The sequence below is a fragment of the Nerophis lumbriciformis genome, linkage group LG17, assembly GCF_033978685.3.
Source record: "Nerophis lumbriciformis linkage group LG17, RoL_Nlum_v2.1, whole genome shotgun sequence".
NCBI classification, from domain to species: Eukaryota; Metazoa; Chordata; class Actinopteri; order Syngnathiformes; family Syngnathidae; genus Nerophis; species Nerophis lumbriciformis.
Window position 1 is genome coordinate 900,002 of NC_084564.2, and position 23,928 is coordinate 923,929.

Here is a 23,928-nt window from a genome sequence, read left to right on the forward strand (position 1 = left end):
GAAAGTGCCGTTCCATCTACTAAGCTGTCCATAGCGGTTCTACTCGTATGGATTCTTCATTCATCACTCCAAGCGACGTTTGTAAGTTTTACAATATAACTAAAACTATTACTTCTTACTAAAGTTTTACAATATAACTAAAACTATTCCTTCTGACTAAAGTTTTACAATATAACTAAAACTATTCCTTCTTACTAAAGTTTTACAATATAACTAAAACTATTCCTTCTTACTAAAGTTTTACAATATAACTAAAACTATTCATTCTTACTAAAGTTTTACAATATAACTGAAACTATTCCTTCTTACTAAAGTTTTACAATATAACTAAAACTATTCATTCTTACTAAAGTTTTACAATATAATTAAAAGTGTTCCTTCTTACTAAAGTTTTACAATATAACTAAAACTATTCCTTCTTACTAAAGTTTTACAATATAATTAAAAGTATTCCTTCCTACTAAAGTTTTACAATATAACAAACTACTCCTTCTTACTAAAGTTTTACAATATAACTAAAACTATTCCTTCTGACTAAAGTTTTACAACATAACTAAAAATATTCCTTCTGACTAAAGTTGTACAATATAACTAAAACTATTCCTTACTAAAGTTTTACAATATAACTAAAACTATTCCTTCTTCCTAAAGTTTTACAATATAACTAAAACTATTCCTTCTTACTAAAGTTTTACAATATAACTAAAACTATTCCTTACTAAAGTTTTACAATATAACTACAACTATGCCTTCTTACTAAAGTTTTATAATATAACTAAAACTATTCCTTCTTCCTAAAGTTGTACAATATAACTAAAACTATTCCTTCTTACTAAAGTTTTACAATATAACTAAAACTATTCATTCTTACTAAAGTTTTACAATATAATTAAAAGTGTTCCTTCTTACTAAAGTTTTACAATATAACTAAAACTATGCCTTCTTACTAAAGTTTTACAATATAACTAAAACTATGCCTTCTTACTAAAGTTTTATAATATAACTAAAACTATTCCTTCTTCCTAAAGTTGTACAATATAACTAAAACTATTCCTTCTTACTAAAGTTTTACAATATAACTAAAACTATTCATTCTTACTAAAGTTTTACAATATAATTAAAAGTGTTCCTTCTTACTAAAGTTTTACAATATAACTAAAACTATGCCTTCTTACTAAAGTTTTACAATATAACTAAAACTATTCCTTCTTACTAAAGTTTTACATAATAACTAAAACTATTCCTTCTTACTAAAGTTTTACAATATAACTAAAACTATGCCTTCTTACTAAAGTTTTACAATATAACTAAAACTATTCCTTCTTCCTAAAGTTTTACAATATAACTGAAACTATTCCTTTTTACTAAAGTTTTACAATATAACTAAAACTATGCCTTCTTACTAAAGTTTTACAATATAACTAAAACTATTCCTTCTTCCTAAAGTTTTACAATATAACTGAAACTATTCCTTTTTACTAAAGTTTTACAATATAACTAAAACTATTCCTTCTTACTAAAGTTTTACAATATAACTAAAACTATTCCTTCTTCCTAAAGTTTTACAATATAACTGAAACTATTCCTTTTTACTAAAGTTTTACAATATATCTAAAACTATTCCTTCTTACTAAAGTTTTACTATATAATTAAAACTATTCCTTCTTACTAAAGTTTTACAATATAACTAAAACTATTCCTTCGGACTAAAGTTTTACAATATAACTAAAACTATTCCTTCTTACTAAAGTTTTACAATATAATTAAAACTATTCCTTCTTACTAAAGTTTTACAATATAACTAAAACTATTCCTTCTTACTAAAGTTTTACAATATAACTAAAACTATTCCTTCTTACTAAAGTTTTACAATATAACTAAAACTATTCCTTCTTACTAAAGTTTTACAATATAATTAAAAGTATTCCTTCTTACTAAAGTTTTACAATATAACTAAAACTATTCCTTCTTACTAAAGTTTTACAATATAACTAAAACTATTCCTTCTTCCTAAAGTTTTACAATATAACTGAAACTATTCCTTTTTACTAAAGTTTTACAATATAACTAAAACTATTCCTTCTTACTAAAGTTTTACAATATAATTAAAAGTATTCCTTCTTACTAAAGTTTTACAATATAACTAAAACTATTCCTTCTTACTAAAGTTTTACAATATAATTAAAAGTATTCCTTCTTACTAAAGTTTTACAATATAACTAAAACTATTCCTTCTTACTAACGTTTTACAATATAACTAAAACTATTCCTTCTTCCTAAAGTTTTACAATATAACTGAAACTATTCCTTTTTACTAAAGTTTTACAATATAACTAAAACTATTCCTTCTTACTAAAGTTTTACAATATAATTAAAAGTATTCCTTCTTACTAAAGTTTTACAATATAACTAAAACTATTCCTTCTTACTAAAGTTTTACATAATAACTAAAACTATTCCTTCTTACTAAAGTTTTACAATATAACTAAAACTATTCTTGCTTACTAAAGTTTTACAATATAACTAAAACTATTCCTTCTTACTAAAGTTTTACAATATAACTAAAACTATTCCTTCTTACTAAAGTTTTACATAATAACTAAAACTATTCCTTCTTACTGAAGTTTTACAATATAACTAAAACTATGCCTTCTTACTAAAGTTTTACAAAATAACTAAAACCATTCCTTCTTACTAAAGTTTTACAATATAACTAAAACTATTCCTTCTTACTAAAGTTTTACAATATAACTAAAACTATTCCTTCTTACTAAAGTTTTACACAATAACTAAAACTATTCCTTCTTACTAAAGTTTTACAATATAACTAAAACTATTCCTTCTTACTAAAGTTTTACAATATAACTAAAACTATGCCTTCTTACTAAAGTTTTACAATATAACAAACGATTGTACCTGCTTTCGTAATGTAATCAAGCTAGCGTCGTTAGCATGAGCTAATATGCTAACAGGTTTATGAGTGCCTGTGTTAGTATTGTCAACTCACATTCTTTTTGTACTCAAGCTAGCGTCGTTAGCATTTGCTAATGTATTTTATATATACGCTAGCTAATATTATTATATATGAGCTAATATGTATTTACAACGTACAGCTCAAAGTCCGGTGTAGCTAATTTGTTTTTTTTTTGGGGGGGGGGGGGGGTCCTACATTTTATGGGTGTGGCTTGTATTTTGATGCGCTTTTTAAAAAAATTTATTTTATGTGTTTTTATCTATTTATCTATGTTCTTATGTTTTTATGTGTTATTATTAACGCTAGCTTGCTAGCATGCTTACATTAGCATGAAACTTTTTGAGCAAAATTTGCAACCATTTACCCTAGAGTCATATAACTTGGTACGTGGCACTTGTTAACTGTTAGCATGCTAATGTTAGCATGCTAGCATACTAACTTTAACATGCTCACTTTTTTGCTAACTTTACGTTTTTTCCTCTAACTGGACCGCCATTTAACTTACAGTCATATAACTAGGTATGTGACACATGTTAACTGTTAGCATGCTAACAGTAAAGTGCTGGCTTTTTGGGATCATTTTGCAACCATTTACCCTACAGTCATATAACTTTGTATGTGACACTTGTTAACTGTTAGCATGCTAATGTTAGCATGCTAGCATACTAACTTTAACATGCTAACTTTTTGCTAACTTTACGTTTTTTCCTCTAACTAGACAGCCATTTAACTTACAGTCATATAACTTGGTATGTGACACATGTTAACTGTTAGCATGCTAACAGTAAAATGCTAGCTTTTTGGGATAATGTTGCAACCATTTACCCTAGAGTCATAGAACTTGGTATGTGACACTAGTTAACTGCTAGCATGCTAGCATACTAACTTTAACATGCTAACTCTTTGCTAACTTTACGTTGTTTTCTCTAATTGGACAGCCACGCTTGGTGTGTGATACATGCTAACTGATAGCATGCTAACGCTAGCTTGCTAGCATGCGTACATTAGCATGAAACTTTTTGAGCAAAATTTGCAACCATATACCCTAGAGTCATATAACTTTGTACATGGCACTTGTTAACTGTTAGCATGCTAATGTTAGCACTGTAAAGTGCTAGCTTTTTGGGATAATTTTGCAACCATTTACCCTAGAGTCATATAACTTGGTATGTGACACTTGTTAACTGCTAGCATGCTAATGTTAGCATGCTAGCATACTAACTTTAACATGCTAACTTTTTGCTAACTTTACGTTGTTTTCTCTAATTGGACAGCCATGCTTGGTGTGTGACTCATGCTAACTGATAGCATGCTAACCCTAGCTTGCTAGCATGCTTGCATTAGCATGAAACGTTTTGAGCAAAATTTGCAACCATTTACCCTAGAGTCATATAACTTGGTACATGGCACTTGTTAACTGTTAGCATGCTAATGTTAGCATGCTAGCATACTAACTTTAACATGCTCACTTTTTTGCTAGCTTTACGTTTTATCCTCTAACTAGACCGCCATATAACTTACAGTCATATAACTTGGTATGTGACACATGCTAACAGTAAAGTGCTAGCTTTTTGGGATAATTTTGCAACCATTTACCCTAGAGTCATATAACTTGGTATGTGACACTTGTTAACTGCTAGCATGCTAATGTTAGCATGCTAGCATACTAACTTCAACATGCTAACTTTTTGCTAACTTTACGTTGTTTTCTCTAATTGGACAGCCATGCTTGGTGTGTGACACATGCTAACTGATAGCATGCTAACATTAGCTTGCTAGCATGCTAACATTAGCATGAAACTTTTTGAGCAAAATTTGCAACCATTTACCCTAGAGTCATATAACTTGGTACATGGCACTTGTTAACTGTTAGCATGCAAACGCTAGCATGCTAGCAAGCTAACTTTATTTGTGTCATGGAATAACTTCCAAGTCTGCTAGACCAAACAGTCAAGTGGGCGCCAACAATGAGGAACATGGACGCTGGGTCTGAGGAGGAGATAGTAGACCAAGGACAGGTTCATTTCACGGCCAGCCTGATAGCGCACACAAGGAGGCGGAGTGTGTGTGTGTGTGTGTGTGTGTGTGTGTGTGTGTGTGTGTGTGTGTGTGTGTGTGTGTGTGTGTGTGTGTGTGTGTGTGTGTGTGTGTGTGTGTGTGTGTGTGTGTGTGTGTGTGTGTGTGTGTGTGTGTGTGTGTGTGTGTGTGTGTGTGTGTAGCATACATGAGGGCGGCTGGAGGTGCTGGTCTGAGGGAGGAGATAAGAAACTAAGTTAATGCCGTCTGCCTTTTGTCTTCTTCACGCTCGCTTATCAGACCATCATGCTACACACACACACACACACACACACACACACACACACACACACACACACACACACACACACACACACACAGTATTACATTTGAAGTAGTTCAAAACTTCAAATGTTAATAAGATGGTCTCCTGATGAGACACTGTTTTAGGCACAACAATATGTCATTTTCTAAAATGTTAAAGTAAAATAATAATAATTAATACTTCTGTCACTTGGTCATGAAAAGTGAGCTTTATTTTGAAAGGCAAAAACGTGTTTTTACTTGGATGTATTATATTGTACAGTTTATTTTGAAGTTTGAACTTAATTTAATTTAATTTAATAGGGGTGTCCCCATCCCATATTGATATTGCCGTAAGACTATAAGCCGCTACTTTTTCCCTACGCTTTGAACCATGTGGCTTATAAATTTATGTTTTTTTTCTTCGCTGACGGACGGAAAAAATAAACCCACAGACACACTGAATTGGTGTGTTATTGTTTGTGCTATGGCGCCATCGTGTGGACAAGTTTGCTCACTGCAGGTTCTGCACTGCTCTTCTGTTTAAAGTTTTGAACCGGAAGTAGAAGTGTCGGTTCGTCTTAGCGTTTCTACCCATAAGGTTTCTTCATTCATCACTCCAAGCAAGGTTTGTAAGTTTTACAATATAACTAAAACTATTCTTACTGACTAAACCGTCCCATGTGTGATGTCTGTAGGAGTGTTTTCATGCATATTTGTACCTGCTATAGTAATGTAATGAAGCTAGCATTGTTAGCATTAGCTAATATGCAAACAGGTTTACAAGTGCCTGTGTTAGTATTATTAACTTACATTATTTTTGTATAGTTTCACTTTCACAAATTCCTCAGTAAATTCACCAAAACGTCAGCGTGGAGTTATTGAGTCTGTTTAGCTGATTGGAGAGCTAGCTTGCGCAGCTAGTGGGTCAATGACTATGACTTCTGTTTTGTTTGATCATCCATTTTACTGCCCTGTTACAGACAGAATATGTCTGTGTAAATAAGTCATTTCACAACTTATATATCTGCGGCTTATAGTCCGGTGCGCCTTACATGTGGAAAATATATATTTTTAACCCCTAAAATGTTGTGGGTGTGGCTTATATAACAGTGCGCTCTATAGGACGGAAAATAGGGTAAATACCAGTCCAATATCAGCATAAAAGTATAGTATGTGTGTGTATATATATATATATATATATATATATATATATATATATATATATATATATATATATATATATATATATATATGAGTATATCAGTTTGAATCGTAAAAAAAAATAGTACACAAGCGAGACATAGGTACTAATCAATGAACAAAAAGACGTGACATTTCTCAATGTAAACAAGTATCAAATAATTATAGTTGCACATGACTTACACATACAAAGTCTCCAAGGCAGAAGCGTATTAGAAATGATCCAGTAAGAAACGTGTCCGCATCTTTCAACTTACTGCGTCATGAAGTATTGTGGCCACTAGGTGTCAACAGAAAGAAATGACCACTCCACTTTAAATTTAATTACATTTATCTGAAGTGTTTTGTCACATGGTGGTGGAATAAGATGGATCTAGTTGATCAATGTTTGAGTAAAGATGGATCTAGTTGATCAATATTAGAGTAAAGATGGATGTAGCTGATCAATGTTTGAGTAAAGATGAATGTAGTTGATCAATGTGTGAGTAAAGATGGATGTAGTTGATCAATGTGTGAGTAAAGATGGATCTAGATGATCAATGTTTGAGTAAAGATGGATCTAGTTGATCAATGTTTGAGTAAAGATGGATCTAGTTGATCAATGTGTGAGTAAAGATGGATCTAGTTGATCAATGTGTGAGTAAAGATGGATCTAGATGATCAATATTAGAGTAAGGATGGATCTAGTTGATTGATATTTGAGTAAAGATGGATCTAGTTGATCAATGTGTGAGTAAAGATGGATCTAGTTGATCAATATTAGAGTAAAGATGGATCTAGTTGATCAATGTTTGAGTAAAGATGGATGTAGTTGATCAATGTGTGAGTAAAGATGGATGTAGTTGATCAATGTGTGAGTAAAGATGGATCTAGATGATCAATGTTTGAGTAAAGATGGATCTAGTTGATCAATGTTTGAGTAAAGATGGATCTAGTTTATCAATGTGTGAGTAAAGATGGATCTAGTTGATCAATGTGTGAGTAAAGATGGATCTAGATGATCAATATTAGAGTAAGGATGGATCTAGTTGATTGATATTTGAGTAAAGATGGATCTAGTTGATCAATGTGTGAGTAAAGATGGATCTAGTTGATCAATATTAGAGTAAAGATGGATGTAGTTGATCAATGTTTGAGTGAAGATGGATCTAGTTGATCAATGTGTGAGTAAAGATGGATCTAGTTGATCAATGTGTGAGTAAAGATGGATGTAGTTGATCAATATTAGAGTAAAAATGGATCTAGTTGATCAATGTTTGAGTGAAGATGGATCTAGTTGATCAATGTTTGAGTAAAGATGGATCTAGTTGATCAATGTTTGAGTGAAGATGGATCTAGTTGATTGATATTTGAGTAGATTGATCTAGTTGATCATTGTGTGAGTAAAGATGGATCTAGTTGATCAATGTGTGAGTAAAAGTGGATCTAGTTGATCAATGTGTGAGTAAAGATGGATGTAGTTGATCAATGTGTGAGTAAAGATGGATCTAGATGATCAATATTAGAGTAAAGATGGATCTAGTTGATTGATATTTGAGTAAAGATGGATCTAGTTGATCAATATTAGAGTAAAGATGGATCTAGTTGATTGATATTTGAGTAAAGATTGATCTAGTTGATCAATGTGTGAGTAAAGATGGATCTAGTTGATCAATGTGTGAGTAAAGATGGATGTAGTTGATCAATATTAGAGTAAAAATGGATCTAGTTGATCAATGTGTGAGTAAAGATGGATCTAGTTGATTGATATTTGAGTAAAGATGGATCTAGTTGATCAATGTGTGAGTAAAGATGGATGTAGTTGATCAATGTTTGAGTAAAGATGGATGTAGTTGATCAATGTGTGAGTAAAGATGGATCTAGTTGATTGATATTTGAGTAAAGATGGATCTAGTTGATCAATGTGTGAGTAAAGATGGATGTAGTTGATCAATGTTTGAGTGAAGATGGATCTAGTTGATCAATGTTTGAGTAAAGATGGATCTAGTTGATCAATGTGTGAGTAAAGATGGATGTAGTTGATCAATATTAGAGTGAAGATGGATCTAGTTGATCAATATTAGAGTAAAGATGGATGTAGTTGATCAATATTAGAGTAAAGATGGATCTAGTTGATCAATATTAGAGTAAAGATGGATCTAGTTGATCAATATTAGAGTAAAGATGGATCTAGTTGATCAATGTGTCCTTGCCAAGACTAAGTTAGTCCCCACAGAAAGAATCCAGCGAGAGTTGGAGGATGACATCAGGGAGAAGCGGCACATCATGTGACACGTAGGCGCTGACAAAGGACTGAAACACCACATGCTTATCCTCTCACTTTTACTTTCTTCCCTAAACCCCGCCCCCTGGCCCCGCCCCCTGGCCCCGCCCCCTCTCAGGCTGGACTTGTTGGAGAGGAAAAAGTCTGCAAGAGATTAGCAATAAAAAGATGGCACACACTCAAAGTCTGTCTGCGGCCGCAACACACACACACACACACACGCACGCACACACACACACACACACACACACACACACACACACACACACACACACACACACACACACACACACACACACACACACACACACACACACACAACCGGATGTGATGGGATGCCAAGGAACCGGATGGGAGAGCAAATGTAGTACCAAGTACTACAAACTAGGCAGTCCTGACAAATATGATCAATTCCAGGCTGTCAAACAAATGAATGATATTAAATCAATACATAAAAGTCAAATAGTTATATATATTTCATACACATTCATAGGTGACTCACAGTAAAAACAACAACCAAAAGCAAATAAACAAGTACACAACTACTAAACAACAAAAACAACAACCAAGACCAAGTAAAAAAGTACACAATAACTAAACAACAGAAACAACAACCAAAACCAAGTACACAACTACTAAACAACAGAAACAACCAAGACCAAGTAAACAAGTACACAACTACTAAACAACAGAAACAACCAAGACCAAGTAAACAAGTACACAACTACTAAACAGAAACATCAACCAAAAACAAGTAAAGAAGTACACAACTACTTAACAACAGAAACAACAACCAAGACCAAGTAAACAAGTACACAACTACTAACTACGCAGCACAGACATAGTAAACATACATTTACTGTAAAGTTAAAGTAGCAATGATAGTCACACACACACACACTAGGTGTGGCAAAATTATTCTCTGCATTTGACTCATCACCCTTGATCACCCCCTGGGAGGTGAGGGGAGCAGTGAGCAGCAGCAGTGGCCGCGCCCGGGAATCATTTTTGGTGATTTAACCCCCAATTCCAAGCCTTGATGCTGAGTGCCAAACAGGGAGGTAATGGCTCCCATTTTTATAGTCTTTGGTATGACTCGGAACTCAGGGTTTGAACTCACAACCTACCCATCTCAGGGCGGACACTTTAACCACTAGGCTACTGAGCAGGTCACAAAGATACATTATTACAGGCATATATATATATATATATATATATATATATATATATATATATATATATATATATATATATATATATTAGGGCTGCAACAACTAATCGATTAAAATCGATTATAAAAATAGTTGGCTATTAATTTAGTCATCGATTCGTTGGATCTATGCTATGCGCATGCGCAGAGGCATTTTAAATTTTAAATTTTTTTTTTTTAAATAAACCTTTATTTATAAATGCAACATTTACAAACAGCTGAGAAACAATAATCAAAATAAGTATGGTGCCAGTATGCTGTTTTTTCCCCCCAATAAAATACTGGAAAGGATGGAAATGTAGTTTGTCTCTTTTATCCGATTATTAATCAATTAATCGAAGTAATAATTGACAGATTAATCGATTATCAAATTAAGCGTTAGTTGCAGCCCTAATATATATATATGTATATATATATGTATGTATGTATAATATATCAATGTATAATATGTAATGCACCTCTAATATAGTCATGTATATGAATTTATAAATATATATGTGTACTGTATATATATATATATATATATATATGTCTTAATAAGGTTATCCAAAAAATAGTGCTCGATACCGTAGTAGAGCGCAATATATGTATGTGTGGGAAAAAAATCACAAGACTATTTCATCTCTACAGGCCTGTTTCATGAGGGGGGGTACCCTCAATCATCAGGAGATTTTTTTTTTTTTTTTTTCCCACACATACATATATATATATATATATATATATATATATATATATATATATATATATCTCTTAATAAGGTTATCTAAAAAATAGTGCTCGATACCGTAGTAGAGCGCAATATATATATATATATATATATATATGTATGTGTGGGGAAAAAAATCACAAGACTATTTCAATCTCCTGATGATTGAGGGTACCCCCCCTCATGAAACAGGCCTGTAGAGATGAAATAGTCTTGTGATTTTTTTCCCACACATACATATATATATATATATATATATATATATATATATATATATATATATATATATATATATATATATATATATATATATATATATATATATATATATGTATATATATGCATTAGGGCTGCAGCAACTAATCGATTAAAATCGGTTATAAAAATAGTTGGCGATTAATTTAGTCATTGATTCGTTGGATCTATGCTATGCGCATGCGCAGAGGCTTTTTTTTTTGTTTTTTGTAATTTTTATTTTTTTATTTTTTTAATAAACCATTATTTATAAACTGCAACATGTACAAACAGCAATAATCAAAATAAGTATGGTGCCAGTATGCTGTTTTTTTTTCTTCAATAAAATACTGGAAAGGATAGAAATGTAGTTTGTCTCTTTTATCCGATTATTAATCGATTAATCGAAGTAATAATCGACAGGTTAATCGATTATCAAATTAATCGTTAGTTGCAGCCCTAATATGCTTATATATGTATACATGTGTGTGTATGTATGTATACATATGTATGTATGTATGTATATGTACATATACTATATAGGTGTGTATGTGTATGTATATATGTGAATGTATGTGTGTATATGTGTATATATGTATGTATATATGTGAATGTATGTATGTATATGTGTATATACAGTATGTATGTATATATACGCATATATATGTATATACATTTATATATGTATAAAAGTGTATGTGTGTATGTGTTTGTATGTATGTGTATGTATGTATGTGAATGTATGTGTGTATGTGTGTATATATGTATGTATATATGTGAATGTATGTATGTATATGTGTATATATGTATGTATATATACGCATATATATGTATATACCAGGGGTCGGCAACCCGCGGCTCTAGAGCCGCATGCGGCTCTTTAGCGCCGCCCTCGTGGCTCTCTGGAGCTTTTTCAAAAATGTATGAAAAATGGAAAAAGTTGAGGGGGAAAAAATCTATTTTTTGTGTTAATATGGTTTCTGTAGGAGGACAAACATGACACAAGCCTCCCTAATTGTTACAAAGCACACTGTTTATATTAAACATGCTTCACTGATTCCAGTATTTGGCGAGCGCCGTTTTGTCCTACTAATTTTGGCGGTCCTTGAACTCACCGTAGTTTGTTTACATGTATAACTTTCTCCGACTTTCTAGGACGTGTTTTATGCCACTTCTTTTTATGTCTCATTTTGTCCACCAAACTTTTAACGTTGTGCATGAAAGGTGAGTTTTGTTGATGTTATTGACTTGTGTGGAGTGCTAATCTGACATATTTGGTCACTGCATGACTGCAAGCTAATCGATGCTAACATGCTATTTAGGCTAGCTATATGTACATAGTGCATCATTATGCCTCATTTGTAGCTATATTTGAGCTCATTTAGTTTCCTTTAAGTCCTTTTAATTCAATTTATATCTCATGACACACTATCTGTATGTAATATGGCTTTTAATTTTTTTGCGGCTCCAGACAGATTTGTTTTTGTATTTTTGGTCCAATATGGCTCCTTCAACATTTTGGGTTGCCGACCCCTGGTATATACATTTATATATGTATAAAAGTGTATATGTGTGTGGATGTGTTTGTATGTATGTATATTTACATGTATATATGCGCATATATGTGTATGTATATATAAGTGTGTATATGTGTGTGTATGTATACTATATAGGTGTGTATGTGTATATGTATGTATATACGTATGTATGTATATGCATATATATGTGTATACATTTATATATGTAGAAATGTGTATATGTGTGTGTATGTATATATGTGCGTATGTGTATACAGTATATGTATATATGTGTGTGTATGTATATCTATCTATCTATCTATATATATATATATATATATATATATATCTCGCTAATAGTCGTCTGATGTTAATGCTTGTCACTCATCACGTGTGTGTGAGTGCGTGTGTGTGTGTGTTTGTGTGTGTGCGCGCGTACTGACAATCCAGTTTGTCGTCTTCACCTCGGCACAAACCTCATATTTATTTATTTGTATGCACCAATGACCAGGCAGAGGATCTTATCTCCTGCTTGTAGTTTCATTCAGAGAGAATGACTCAATGTCTACACTTCACTTGGTTAAACACACTTCCGTGTGTGTGTGTGTGTGTGTGTGTGTGTGTGTGTGTGTGCGTGTGTGTGCGCGTGCGTGTGTGCGTGTGTGTTCTTGTTTTTCAACCTTTCTTGAGACACGAAGAAGGAAAAGTGGAGGAGGTGTGAACAAGTGAGGACATAAATGATGGTCCCAATATGGAAAAGTATTGCATCTCATTAGCAGCCCTGCTGGTGACATCTATCTACATGAGGGTGGTCCCAAAAAAGAGGGATTTTTCACATTGACTGTGTCCATCCATCCATCCATCTTCCTCCGCTTATCCGAGGTCGGGTCGCGGGTGCAGCAGCCTAAGCAGGGAAGCCCAGACTTCCCTCTCCCCAGCCACTTCGTCCAGCTCCTCCCGGGGGATCCCGAGGCGTTCCCAGGCCAGCCGGGAGACATAGTCTTCCCAACGTGTCCTGGGTCTTCCTCGTGGCCTCCTATCGGTCGGACGTGCCCTAAACACCTCCCTAGGGAGGCGCTCGGGTGGCATCCTGACCAGATGCCCGAACCACCTCATCTGGCTCCTCTCCATGTGGAGGAGCAGCGGCTTTACTTTGAGCTCCCCCCGGATGACAGAGCTTCTCACCCTATCTCTAAGGGAGAGACCCGCCACCCGGCGGAGGAAACTCATTTGGGCCCCTTGTACCCGTGATCTTGTCCTTTCGGTCATAACCCAAAGCTCATGACCATAGGTGAGGATGGGAACGTAGATCGACCGGTAAATTGAGAGCTTTGCCTTCCAGCTCAGCTCCTTCTTCACCACAACGGATCGATACAGCGTCCGCATTACTGAAGACGCCGCACCGATCCGCCTGTCGATCTCACCATCCACTCTTCCCTCACTCGTGAACAAGACTCCCAGGTACTTGAACTCCTCCACTTGGGGCAAGATCTCCTCCCCAACCCGGAGATGGCACTCCACCCTTTTCCGGGCGAGAACCATGGACTCGGACTTGGAGGTGCTGATTCTCATCCCAGTTGCTTCACACTCAGTGAGAGCTGAAGATCCTGGCTAGATGAAGCCATCAGGACCACATCATGTTTAAAAAGCAGAGACCTAATCCTGCAGACACCAAACCAGATCCCCTCAACGCCTTGACTGCGCCTAGAAATTCTGTCCATAAAAGTTCTGAACAGAATGGGTGACAAAGGGCAGCCTTGGCGGAGTCCAACCCTCACCGGAAACGTGTCCGACTTACTGCCGGCAATGCGAACCAAGCTCTGACACTGATCATACAGGGAGCGGACCGCCACAATCAGACAGTCCGATACCCCATACTCTCTGAGCACTCCCCACAGGACTTCCCGAGGGACACGGTCGAATGCCTTCTCCAAGTCCACAAAGCACTTGTAGACTGGTTGGGCAAACTCCCATGCACCCTCAAGGACCCTGCCCAGAGTATAGAGCTGGTCCACAGTTCCACGACCAGGACCAAAACCACACTGTTCCTCCTGAATCCGAGGTTCGACTATCCGGCGTAGCCTCCTCTCCAGTACACCTGAATAAACCTTACCGGGAAGGCTGAGGAGTGTGATCCCACGATAGTTAGAACACACCCTCCGGTTCCCCTTCTTAAAGAGAGGAACCACCACCCCGGTCTGCCAATCCAAAGGTACTGCCCCCGATGTCCACGCGATGCTGCAGAGTCTTGTCAACCAAGACAGCCCCACAGCATCCAGAGCCTTAAGGAACTCCGGGCGGTTCTCATCCTTGCCACCGAGGAGCTTTTTAACTACCTCAGCAACCTCAGCCCCAGAAATAGGAGAGCCCACCACAGACTCCCCAGGCACTGCTTCCTCATAGGAAGACGTGTTGGTGGGATTGAGGAGGTCTTCGAAGTATTCCCTCCACCGATCCACAACTTCCGCAGTCGAGGTCAGCAGAACACCATCCTCACCATACACGGTGTTGATAGTGCACTGCTTCCCCTTCCTGAGGCGGCGGATGGTGGTCCAGAATCGCTTCGAAGCCGTCCGGAAGTCGTTTTCCATGGCCTCCCCGAACTCTTCCCATGTCCGAGTTTTTGCCTCCGCGACCGTTGAAGCCGCACACCGCTTGGCCTGTCGGTACCTGTCCGCTGCCTCAGGAGTCCCATGAGCCAAAAGAACCCGATAGGACTCTTTCTTCAGCCTGACGGCATCCCTCACCGCCGGTGTCCACCAACGGGTTCTAGGATTACCGCCACAACAGGCACCAACTACCTTGTGGCCACAGCTCCAATCAGCCGCCTCGACAATAGAGGTGCGGAACATGGTCCACTCGGACTCAATGTCCAGCACCTCCCTCGTGACATTGACTGTGTGTCGCTTTTAAAAGTGCTCCCCTTCTGGTCAACATATGAAATAACAAGTGTGTGTAAGAAATTGAAACGCGCCCCCTTTGGCCAAAATTAATTACAAAAATAAAATAAATATGTATATAGAGACATACTGTAATAACTTGATTAAATAATGAAGATTAAAAACCAATTACGAACAAAAAATTTAACTAAAAGCTTACCTTTTTTTTTTGCATAGTATGTATGTATATATTATTAATGTTGTAAATACACATCTTTATATAGCAGAAGTAAGCGTGCTCTGCCGGGCCGTTTCTACGGCGACGGCCTTGTTTTTGTTGACAGTGAGACTGAGCGGCAACGCACCGAAACGCGGGTCGAGTCGTGGGTCCAGCCAGGAAGTGGATTTGTTCTTGTGGTTGATGTAGTAGACCTCACCCTCGGACGTAATGGCTTGTTCCCAGCTTTCGGGGAGAGGACCTGAGGAGGACAGGACAGGCTGTGACGCTCTCATGCTTGCTATGATAGGCGCTGATCTACACTTGGCATCTACGACTACTCGGGAGTCCAGCTTATGTGGACTCACGTCCACATAAGATTGGGTGATGATTATTGCTGTCCGCTTCCACTTGTTTCTTGGGTAATGGCCATGGCCGATACGATACTGGTCTGATACGATATCAGCAGGAATCATACATAGGTATATTATTTAATCGTAAGTGATGTTAGAAATGAGTCAAAGTTATTAAAATACACTAACTTACTTATTATTATTATTATATTAAGCAGTAAGTGGAAAGACGCGGACACGTTTGTTACTGGATACTTTCTAATACTGCCTCAGAGACTTTGTATGTGTAAGTAATATGTAAGTATAATTATTTGATACCTGTTGATATTGACTATTGTCACCTTTTATTGTTCAATGATTATTACCTACGCTAGCTTGTGTGCTATTGTGTGCTTAGCTGTTGTGTAGCTGCTAGCTCCTAGTAGCCTATATAGCCTCGCATGTTTACCTTTTGTAAATGGCTTTAGTCAAATAGAAGAAATTCATGAAGTTAAGCAGTGAGTGGAAAGTTGCGGACACGTTTGTTACTGGATACGTTCTAATACTGCCTTGTGTAAGTAATATGTAACTATAATTATTTGATACCTGTTGATATTGACTATTGTCACCTTTTATTGTTCAATGATTATTACCTGCGCTAGCTTGTGTGCTATATTGTGCTAAACTGTTGTGTAGCTGCTAGCTCCTAGTAGCCTATATAGCCTGGCATGTTTACCTTTCGTAAATGGCTTTAGTCAAATTGAAGAAATTCATGAAGTTAAGCAGTGAGTGGAAAGATGCGGACACGTTTGTTACTGGATACGCACTAATACTGCCTTGTGTAAGTAATATGTAACTATAATTAATTGATACCTGTTGATATTGACTAACGTCACCTTTTATTGTTCAATGATTATTACTTACGCTAACTTGTGTGCTATTGTGTGCTTAGCTGTTGTGTAGCTGCTAGCTCCTAGTAGCCTATATAGCCTGGCATGTTTACCTTTTGTAAATGGCTTTAGTCAAATAGAAGAAATTCATGAAGTTAAGCAGTAAGTGGAAAGATGCGGACACGTTTGTTACTGGATACGCTCTAATACTGCCTTGTGTAAGCGATATGTAACTATAATTATTTGATACCTGTTGATATTGACTAACGTCACCTTTTATTGTTCAATGATTATTACCTACGCTAACTTGTGTGCTTAGCTGTTGTGTAGCTGCTAGCTCCTAGTAGCCTATATAGCCTGGCATGTTTACCTTTTGTAAATGGCTTTAGTCAAATGGAAGAAATTCATGAAGTTAAGCAGTAAGTGGAAAGATGCGGACACGTTTGTTACTGGATACGCACTAATACTGCCTTGTGTAAGTAATATGTAACTATAATTATTTGATACCTGTTGATATTGACTAATGTCACCTTTTATTGTTCAATGATTATTACCTGCGCTAGCTTGTGTGCTATGTTGTGCTAAGCTGTTGTGTAGCTGCTAGCTCCTAGTAGCCTATATAGCCTGGCATGTTTACCTTTTGTAAATGGCTTTAGTCAAATAGAAGAAATTCATGAAATTAAGCAGTAATTGGAAAGATGCGGACACGTTTGTTACTGGATATGTTCTAATACTGCCTTGGAGACTTAGTATGTGTAAGTAATATGTAACTACAATTATTTAACACTTATTTATATTGACTATTGTCACCTTTTATTGTTCAAGGATTATTACCTACGCTAGCTTGTGTGCTATTGTGTGCTTAGCTGTTGTGTAGCTGCTAGCTCCTAGTAGCCTATATAGCCTGGCATGTTTACCTTTTGTAAATGGCTTTAGTCAAATAGAAGAAATTCATGAAGTTAAGCAGTGAGTGGAAAGATGCGGACACGTTTGTTACTGGATACGCACTAATACTGCCTTGTGTAAGTGATATGTAACTATAATTATTTGATACCTGTTGATATTGACTAATGTCACCTTTTATTGTTCAATGATTATTACTTACGCTAACTTGTGTGCTATTGTGTGCTTAGCTGTTGTGTAGCTGCTAGCTCCTAGTAGCCTATAGCCTGGCATGTTTACCTTTTGTAAATGGCTTTAGTCAAATAGAAGAAATTCATGAAATTAAGCCGTGAGTGGAAAGATGCGGACACGTTTGTTACTGGATACGTTCTAATACTGCCTTGTGTAAGCAATATGTAACTATAATTATTTGATACCTGTTGATATTGACTAACGTCACCTTTTATTGTTCAATGATTATTACCTACGCTAACTTGTGTGCTTAGCTGTTGTGTAGCTGCTAGCTCCTAGTAACCTATAGCCTAGCATGTTTACCTTTTGTAAATGGCTTTGATGAAATGGAATAAATTCATGAAGTTAAGCAGTAAGTGGAAAGATGCGGACACGTTTGTTACTGGATACGATCTAATACTGCCTTGGAGACTTACTATGTGTAAGTAATATGTAACTATAATTATTTAATACTTGTTTATATTGACAAATGTCAGCTTTTATTGTTCAAGGATTATTACCTACGCTAGCTTGTGTGCTATTGTGTGCTTAGCTGCTGTGTAGCTGCTAGCTCCTAGTAACCTATAGCCTGGCATTTTTACCTTTTGTAAATGGCTTTGATGAAATGGAAGGAATTTTGTGCGTTTTGTTAGTTGATGTAGTCGAATCTACCACTGTAGGTAAAGGCTTTTATTTTGAAGCTGACTTTGCACTGAGCAGGAAGTGAGCGTGTGCATGTTTTGAAGTAGCAGTCGAGTGTAAAAACAAGTTGAGTGTTTATGCTTGGTTGTGTTTCATTGTGTCCATTAAACCATATTTATTTACAATCCACAAAGTATGTGAAAATACCGTCACAAAAATGCCACAAATTCAGTCGGCCATTTTGAATATTCCTGACCATATTATTAGATCAGTCACACTGGAAATATGCAAACATCTATCATTCACAATCTCTATATAAGCCATGAACACATTTATGCACTCTAAATAAATCGAATACGTAAAAAGTCAGCTAACAATGAAGTCAATGGGGGCTCTCTATTTCGCTCACAAAACCCTCTAAATAACAATCCAAAACCCGCCAACAATACTTCATGTACATATCCTGACCTGAATATTCACCAAATATTAGCAATGTTGCTATTATAAGCGCTAACTATTTTTTCAGCGGTGGATTGTATTATTCTAGATTACAGATCATGCCTCTCATCTGGATCTTAGCAGGATTTAGAGAAGAATCTACAAGCTGATCATCGGGAAGGAGACAAACACAATAATCCTAGACAGTGTCTGCAGGGAGACTTCTCCTTTTTAACCCTTTTTGAGGATGATGATGAATTGTTGATGTAAAGGGGAAGATATAAACATCCCATCAGTCTGTATCCCAGTGAGAGCAGACATTGTACAGTAAGTGGTTGTTTTATTACGTTCTTGTTTAGCACTTAGCAATACTGCTACCGTATTTTTCGGACTATAAGTGGCAGTTTTTTTTCATAGTTTGGCCGGGGGTGCGACTTATACTCAGGAGCGACTTATACTCCGAAAAAAATACGGTACATAATGCTTAGTGTTTCAGCCAGTTTGACCAGTTTCACAAATCATAGAAAACAATGGGAGCCGCAAAAAAATGTTGAAATTTTAAATGAATTAAACTGCATACAAAGTTTGTTTTTTTTGCTTTGTGCTATGTATAATAACCAGGGGTCTCAGACACGCTGCCCACACCAATATGTGGAATTTGAAAACTGGTGCGGCACGTGGGTTTTTATTTAATGGCGCTTGTCAGCGTCATGCGTGCCGTTTTGGTACTGCATATAGCACCCACTACAATCAGCGTGCCTGTTCAGCCACACATTGTATGGGGCTCCCGCTTGGCTCACGTAGGTGACAGCAAGGCATACTTCGTCAAACCACACATCTCACACTGACGGTGGCGGTATAAAAAAAAATAAAAATGTTAACACTCTTACTAATAATGCGCCACACTGTGAACCCACACCAAACAAGAATGACAAACACATTTCGGGAGAACATCTGCACCGTAACACAACATAAACACAACAGGACAAATACCCAGAATCCCATGCAGCCCTAACTCTTCCGGGATACATTATATACACCCCCCCCCCCCCCCCCCCCCCCCCCCGCTATCAAACCCCGCCCACCTCAACCGACGCACATGGGGGGGTTGGGGGCGGGATTTGGTGGTAGCAGGGGTGTATAATATAGCCCGGAAGAGTCAGGGCTGCATGGGATTCTGGGTGTTTGTTCTGTTGTGTTTATGTTGTGTTAAGGTGCAGATGTTCTCCCGAAATGTGTTTGTCATTCTTGTTTGGTTTTGGTTCAAAGTGTGGCGCATTATTAGTAAGAGTGTTAAAGTTGTTTTATATGGTCACCGTCAGTGTAACCTGTGTGGCTGTTGACCAAGTATGCATTGCTGTCACGTACGTGTGCAAGCAAAATATGTATATTATTTAACATGTGTTGGACTGGCACTCTGTAAATACAGACTGTAGGGGGCGCCAAATGTTGTACCATCATGGCACGCCCTTATTATAGCTGTAAGGGTGAAAATCGGTGAATATTAACCCCGGGAGTTTTCTGCGAGAGGCACTGAAATCCGGAACTCTCACGGGAAAATTGGGGGGTTCAGCAAGTAAGCTGCTGAGCCGCATCAGAGTGATCAAAGAGCCGCATGTGGCTCCGGAGCCGCAGGTTGCCGACCCCTGGACTAGATGTATAAGATTTCATGGGATTTAGCGATTAGAAGTGACAGATTGTTTGGTAAACGTATAGCATGTTCTATATGTTATAGTTATTTGAATGACTCTTACCATAATATGTTACGTTAACATACCAGTTGCTTATTTATGCCTCATATAACGTACACTTATTCAGCCTGTTGTTCACTATTCTTCATTTATTTTAAATTGCCTTTCAAATGTCTATTCTTGCTGTTGGCTTTTATCAAATACATTTCCCCAAAAAATGCGACTCATACTCCAGTGCGACTTATATATGTTTTTTTTCCTTCTTTATTATGCATTTTTGGCTGGTGCGACTTATACTCCGAAAAATACGGTAAGCTAATTTATTACTTTTGCCACAGCCAGTTAATTTGTCAAGCTTTTGTACCTCTCTTGAAGAAAGGCCACAGGTCTTCCTATAGAGAAAATTAAAAAATAGATATAAAGCAAACAATAACCCCACAGTAATATGAGTCTATTTTATTTACAAACCCCGTTTCCATATGAGTTGTGAAATTGTGTTGGAAGTAAATATAAACGGAATACAATTATTTGCAAATCATTTTCAAGCCATATTCAGTTGAATATGCTACAAAGACAACATATTTGATGTTCAAACTCATCAACTTCATTTTTTTTTGCAAATAATAATGAACTTAGAATTTCATGGCTGCAACACGTGCCAAAGTAGTTGGGAAAGGGCATGTTCACCACTGTGTTACATGGCCTTTCCTTTTAACAACACTCAGTAAAGGTTTGGGAACTGAGGAGACACATTTTTGAAGCTTCTCAGGTGGAATTCTTTCCCATTCTTGCTTGATGTACAGCTTAAGTTGTTCAACAGTCCGGGGGTCTCCGTTGTGCTATTTTAGGCTTCACATTTTCAATGGGAGACAGGTCTGGACTACAGGCAGGCCAGTCTAGTACCCGCACTCTTTTACTATGAAGCCACGTTGATGTAACACGTGGCTTGCTGAAATAAGCAGGGGCGTCCATGATAATGTTGCTTGGATGGCAACATATGTTGCTCCAAAAGCTGTATGTACCTTTCAGCATTAATGGTGCCTTCACAGATGTGTAAGTTACCCATGTCTTGGCCACTAATACACCCCCATACCATCACACATGCTGCCTTTTACACTTTGCGCCTAGAACAATCCGGATGGTTCTTTTCCTCTTTGGTCCGGAGGACACAACGTCCACAGTTTCCAAAAACAATTTGAAATGTGGACTCGTCAGACCACAGAACACTTTTCCACTTTGTATCAGTCCGTCTTAGATGAGCTCAGGCCCAGCGAAGCCGACGGCGTTTCTGGGTGTTGTTGATAAACGGTTTTCGCCTTGCATAGGAGAGTTTTAACTTGCACTTACAGATGTAGCGACCAACTGTAGTTACTGACAGTGGGTTTCTGAAGTGTTCCTGAGCCCATGTGGTGATATCCTTTACACACTGATGTGGCTTGTTGATGCAGTACAGCCTGAGGGATGGAAGGTCACGCACGGGCTTAGCTGCTTACGTGCAGTGATTTCTCCAGATTCTCTGAACCCTTTGATGATATTACGGAGCGTAGATGGTGAAATCCCTAAATTCCTTGCAATAGCTGCTTGAGAAAGGTTTTTCTTAAACTGTTCAACAATTTGCTCACGCATTTGTTGACAAAGTGGTGACCCTCGCCCCAGCCTTGTTTGTGAATGACTGAGCATTTCATGGAATCTACTTTTATACCCAATCATGGCACCCACCTGTTCCCAATTAGCCTGCACACCTGTGGGATGTTCCAAATAAGTGTTTGATGAGCATTCCTCAACTTTATCAGTATTTATTGCCACCTTTCCCAACTTCTTTGTCACGTGTTGCTGCCATCAAATTCTAAAGTTAATGATTATTTGCAAAAAAAAAATAAAGTTTATGAGTTTGAACATCAAATATGTTGTCTTTGTAGCATATTCAACTGAATATGGCTTGAAAAGGATTTGCAAATCATTGTATTCCGTTTATATTTACATCTAACACAATTTCCCAACTCATATGGAAACGGGGTTTGTACTTTTTTGTTTGTTTATTATTTCAAAATAAAAGTTATTTACCTTCCAATTACAGCATTAAGGTGAACAATTCTACAGTAATGAGAAATAAAAGTTAACATCCTTTTAAATGGTTTCTTGCATTATTATTATTATATATTATGATTATATTATAAACACTGTATAGTTTTTAAAGAGTGTTTCTTCAGAATAAGAGCATGATGTAAACAACATCTGAAGGATAAAAGTAAATGATTACATATTGTTGTAAAGTGTGGCACCTTGAGACAAGATTATGTTGACTGACAGTCTAAATGTCTTCCTTTTCTCCTTATTTTCACACTTTTATGCATTTTTATCTATAAAATGTAAAAATCGCAGACCCAATTGCAATTTTGGAGAGAAAATTCCCAATTTGTTTTTTTCTCAAAATGGTGGAGATTGAGTTTTTATAATGAAATATAATCATAATAAATTATATTAATAATGTTTATAATGTAATATTATAATATATGATAATGTTTATAATTTAATATAATCATAATATATGATAATAATATTTATACTGTAATATAATCATAATATATGACAATTTTAATGTTTATAATGTAATATAGTCATATGTGGTATTAATGTTTATAATGTAATACAATCATAATATATGATATTAATAATGTTTATATTGTAATATAATCATAATATATGATAACAATATTCATAATGTAATTTAATTATAATATATGATATTAATAATGTTTATAATGTAATATAATATAATGTAATATTAATATGATATTAATAATGTTTATAATGTAATTTAATCATAATATATGATATTAATAATGTTTATAATGTAATATAATCATAATATATGATAACAGTGTTTAATGTAATATAATCAAAATATATGATAATAATGTTTATAATGTAATATAATCCTAATATATGACATTATTAATGTTTATAATGTAATATAATCATAATATATGATATGAATAATGTGTATAATGTAAAATAATCATACTATATGATAACAATGTTTAATGTAATATAATCAAAATATATGATAATAATGTTTATAATGTAATATAATCCTAATATATGACATTATTAATGTGTATAATGTAATATAATCATAATATATGATATTAATAATGTTTATAATGTAATATCATAATATATGATATTAATAATGTTTATAATGTAATATAATGCAGCCGCGACCCCAAAAGGGACAAGCGGTAGAAAATGGATGGATAATCATAATATATGATATTAATCATGTTTATAATGTAATAT

General features: G+C 35.8%; 1 protein-coding gene across 2 annotated transcripts in view; it reads right to left on the reverse strand.

The window, feature by feature from the left end:
* Nucleotides 1-23,928, reverse strand: part of yap1 (Yes1 associated transcriptional regulator) — a 103,740-nt gene that overhangs the window by 34,240 nt on the left and 45,572 nt on the right. The window contains exon 4 of one of the 2 annotated variants that reach the window (XM_061972174.1): nt 15,671-15,784. The exons of the other annotated variant lie outside the window; for it this stretch is intronic. Within the exon in view, the coding sequence (XP_061828158.1) occupies nt 15,671-15,784 (114 nt within the window). The remainder of the gene's footprint in view (nt 1-15,670; nt 15,785-23,928) is intronic. 2 annotated transcript variants of the gene reach the window in all.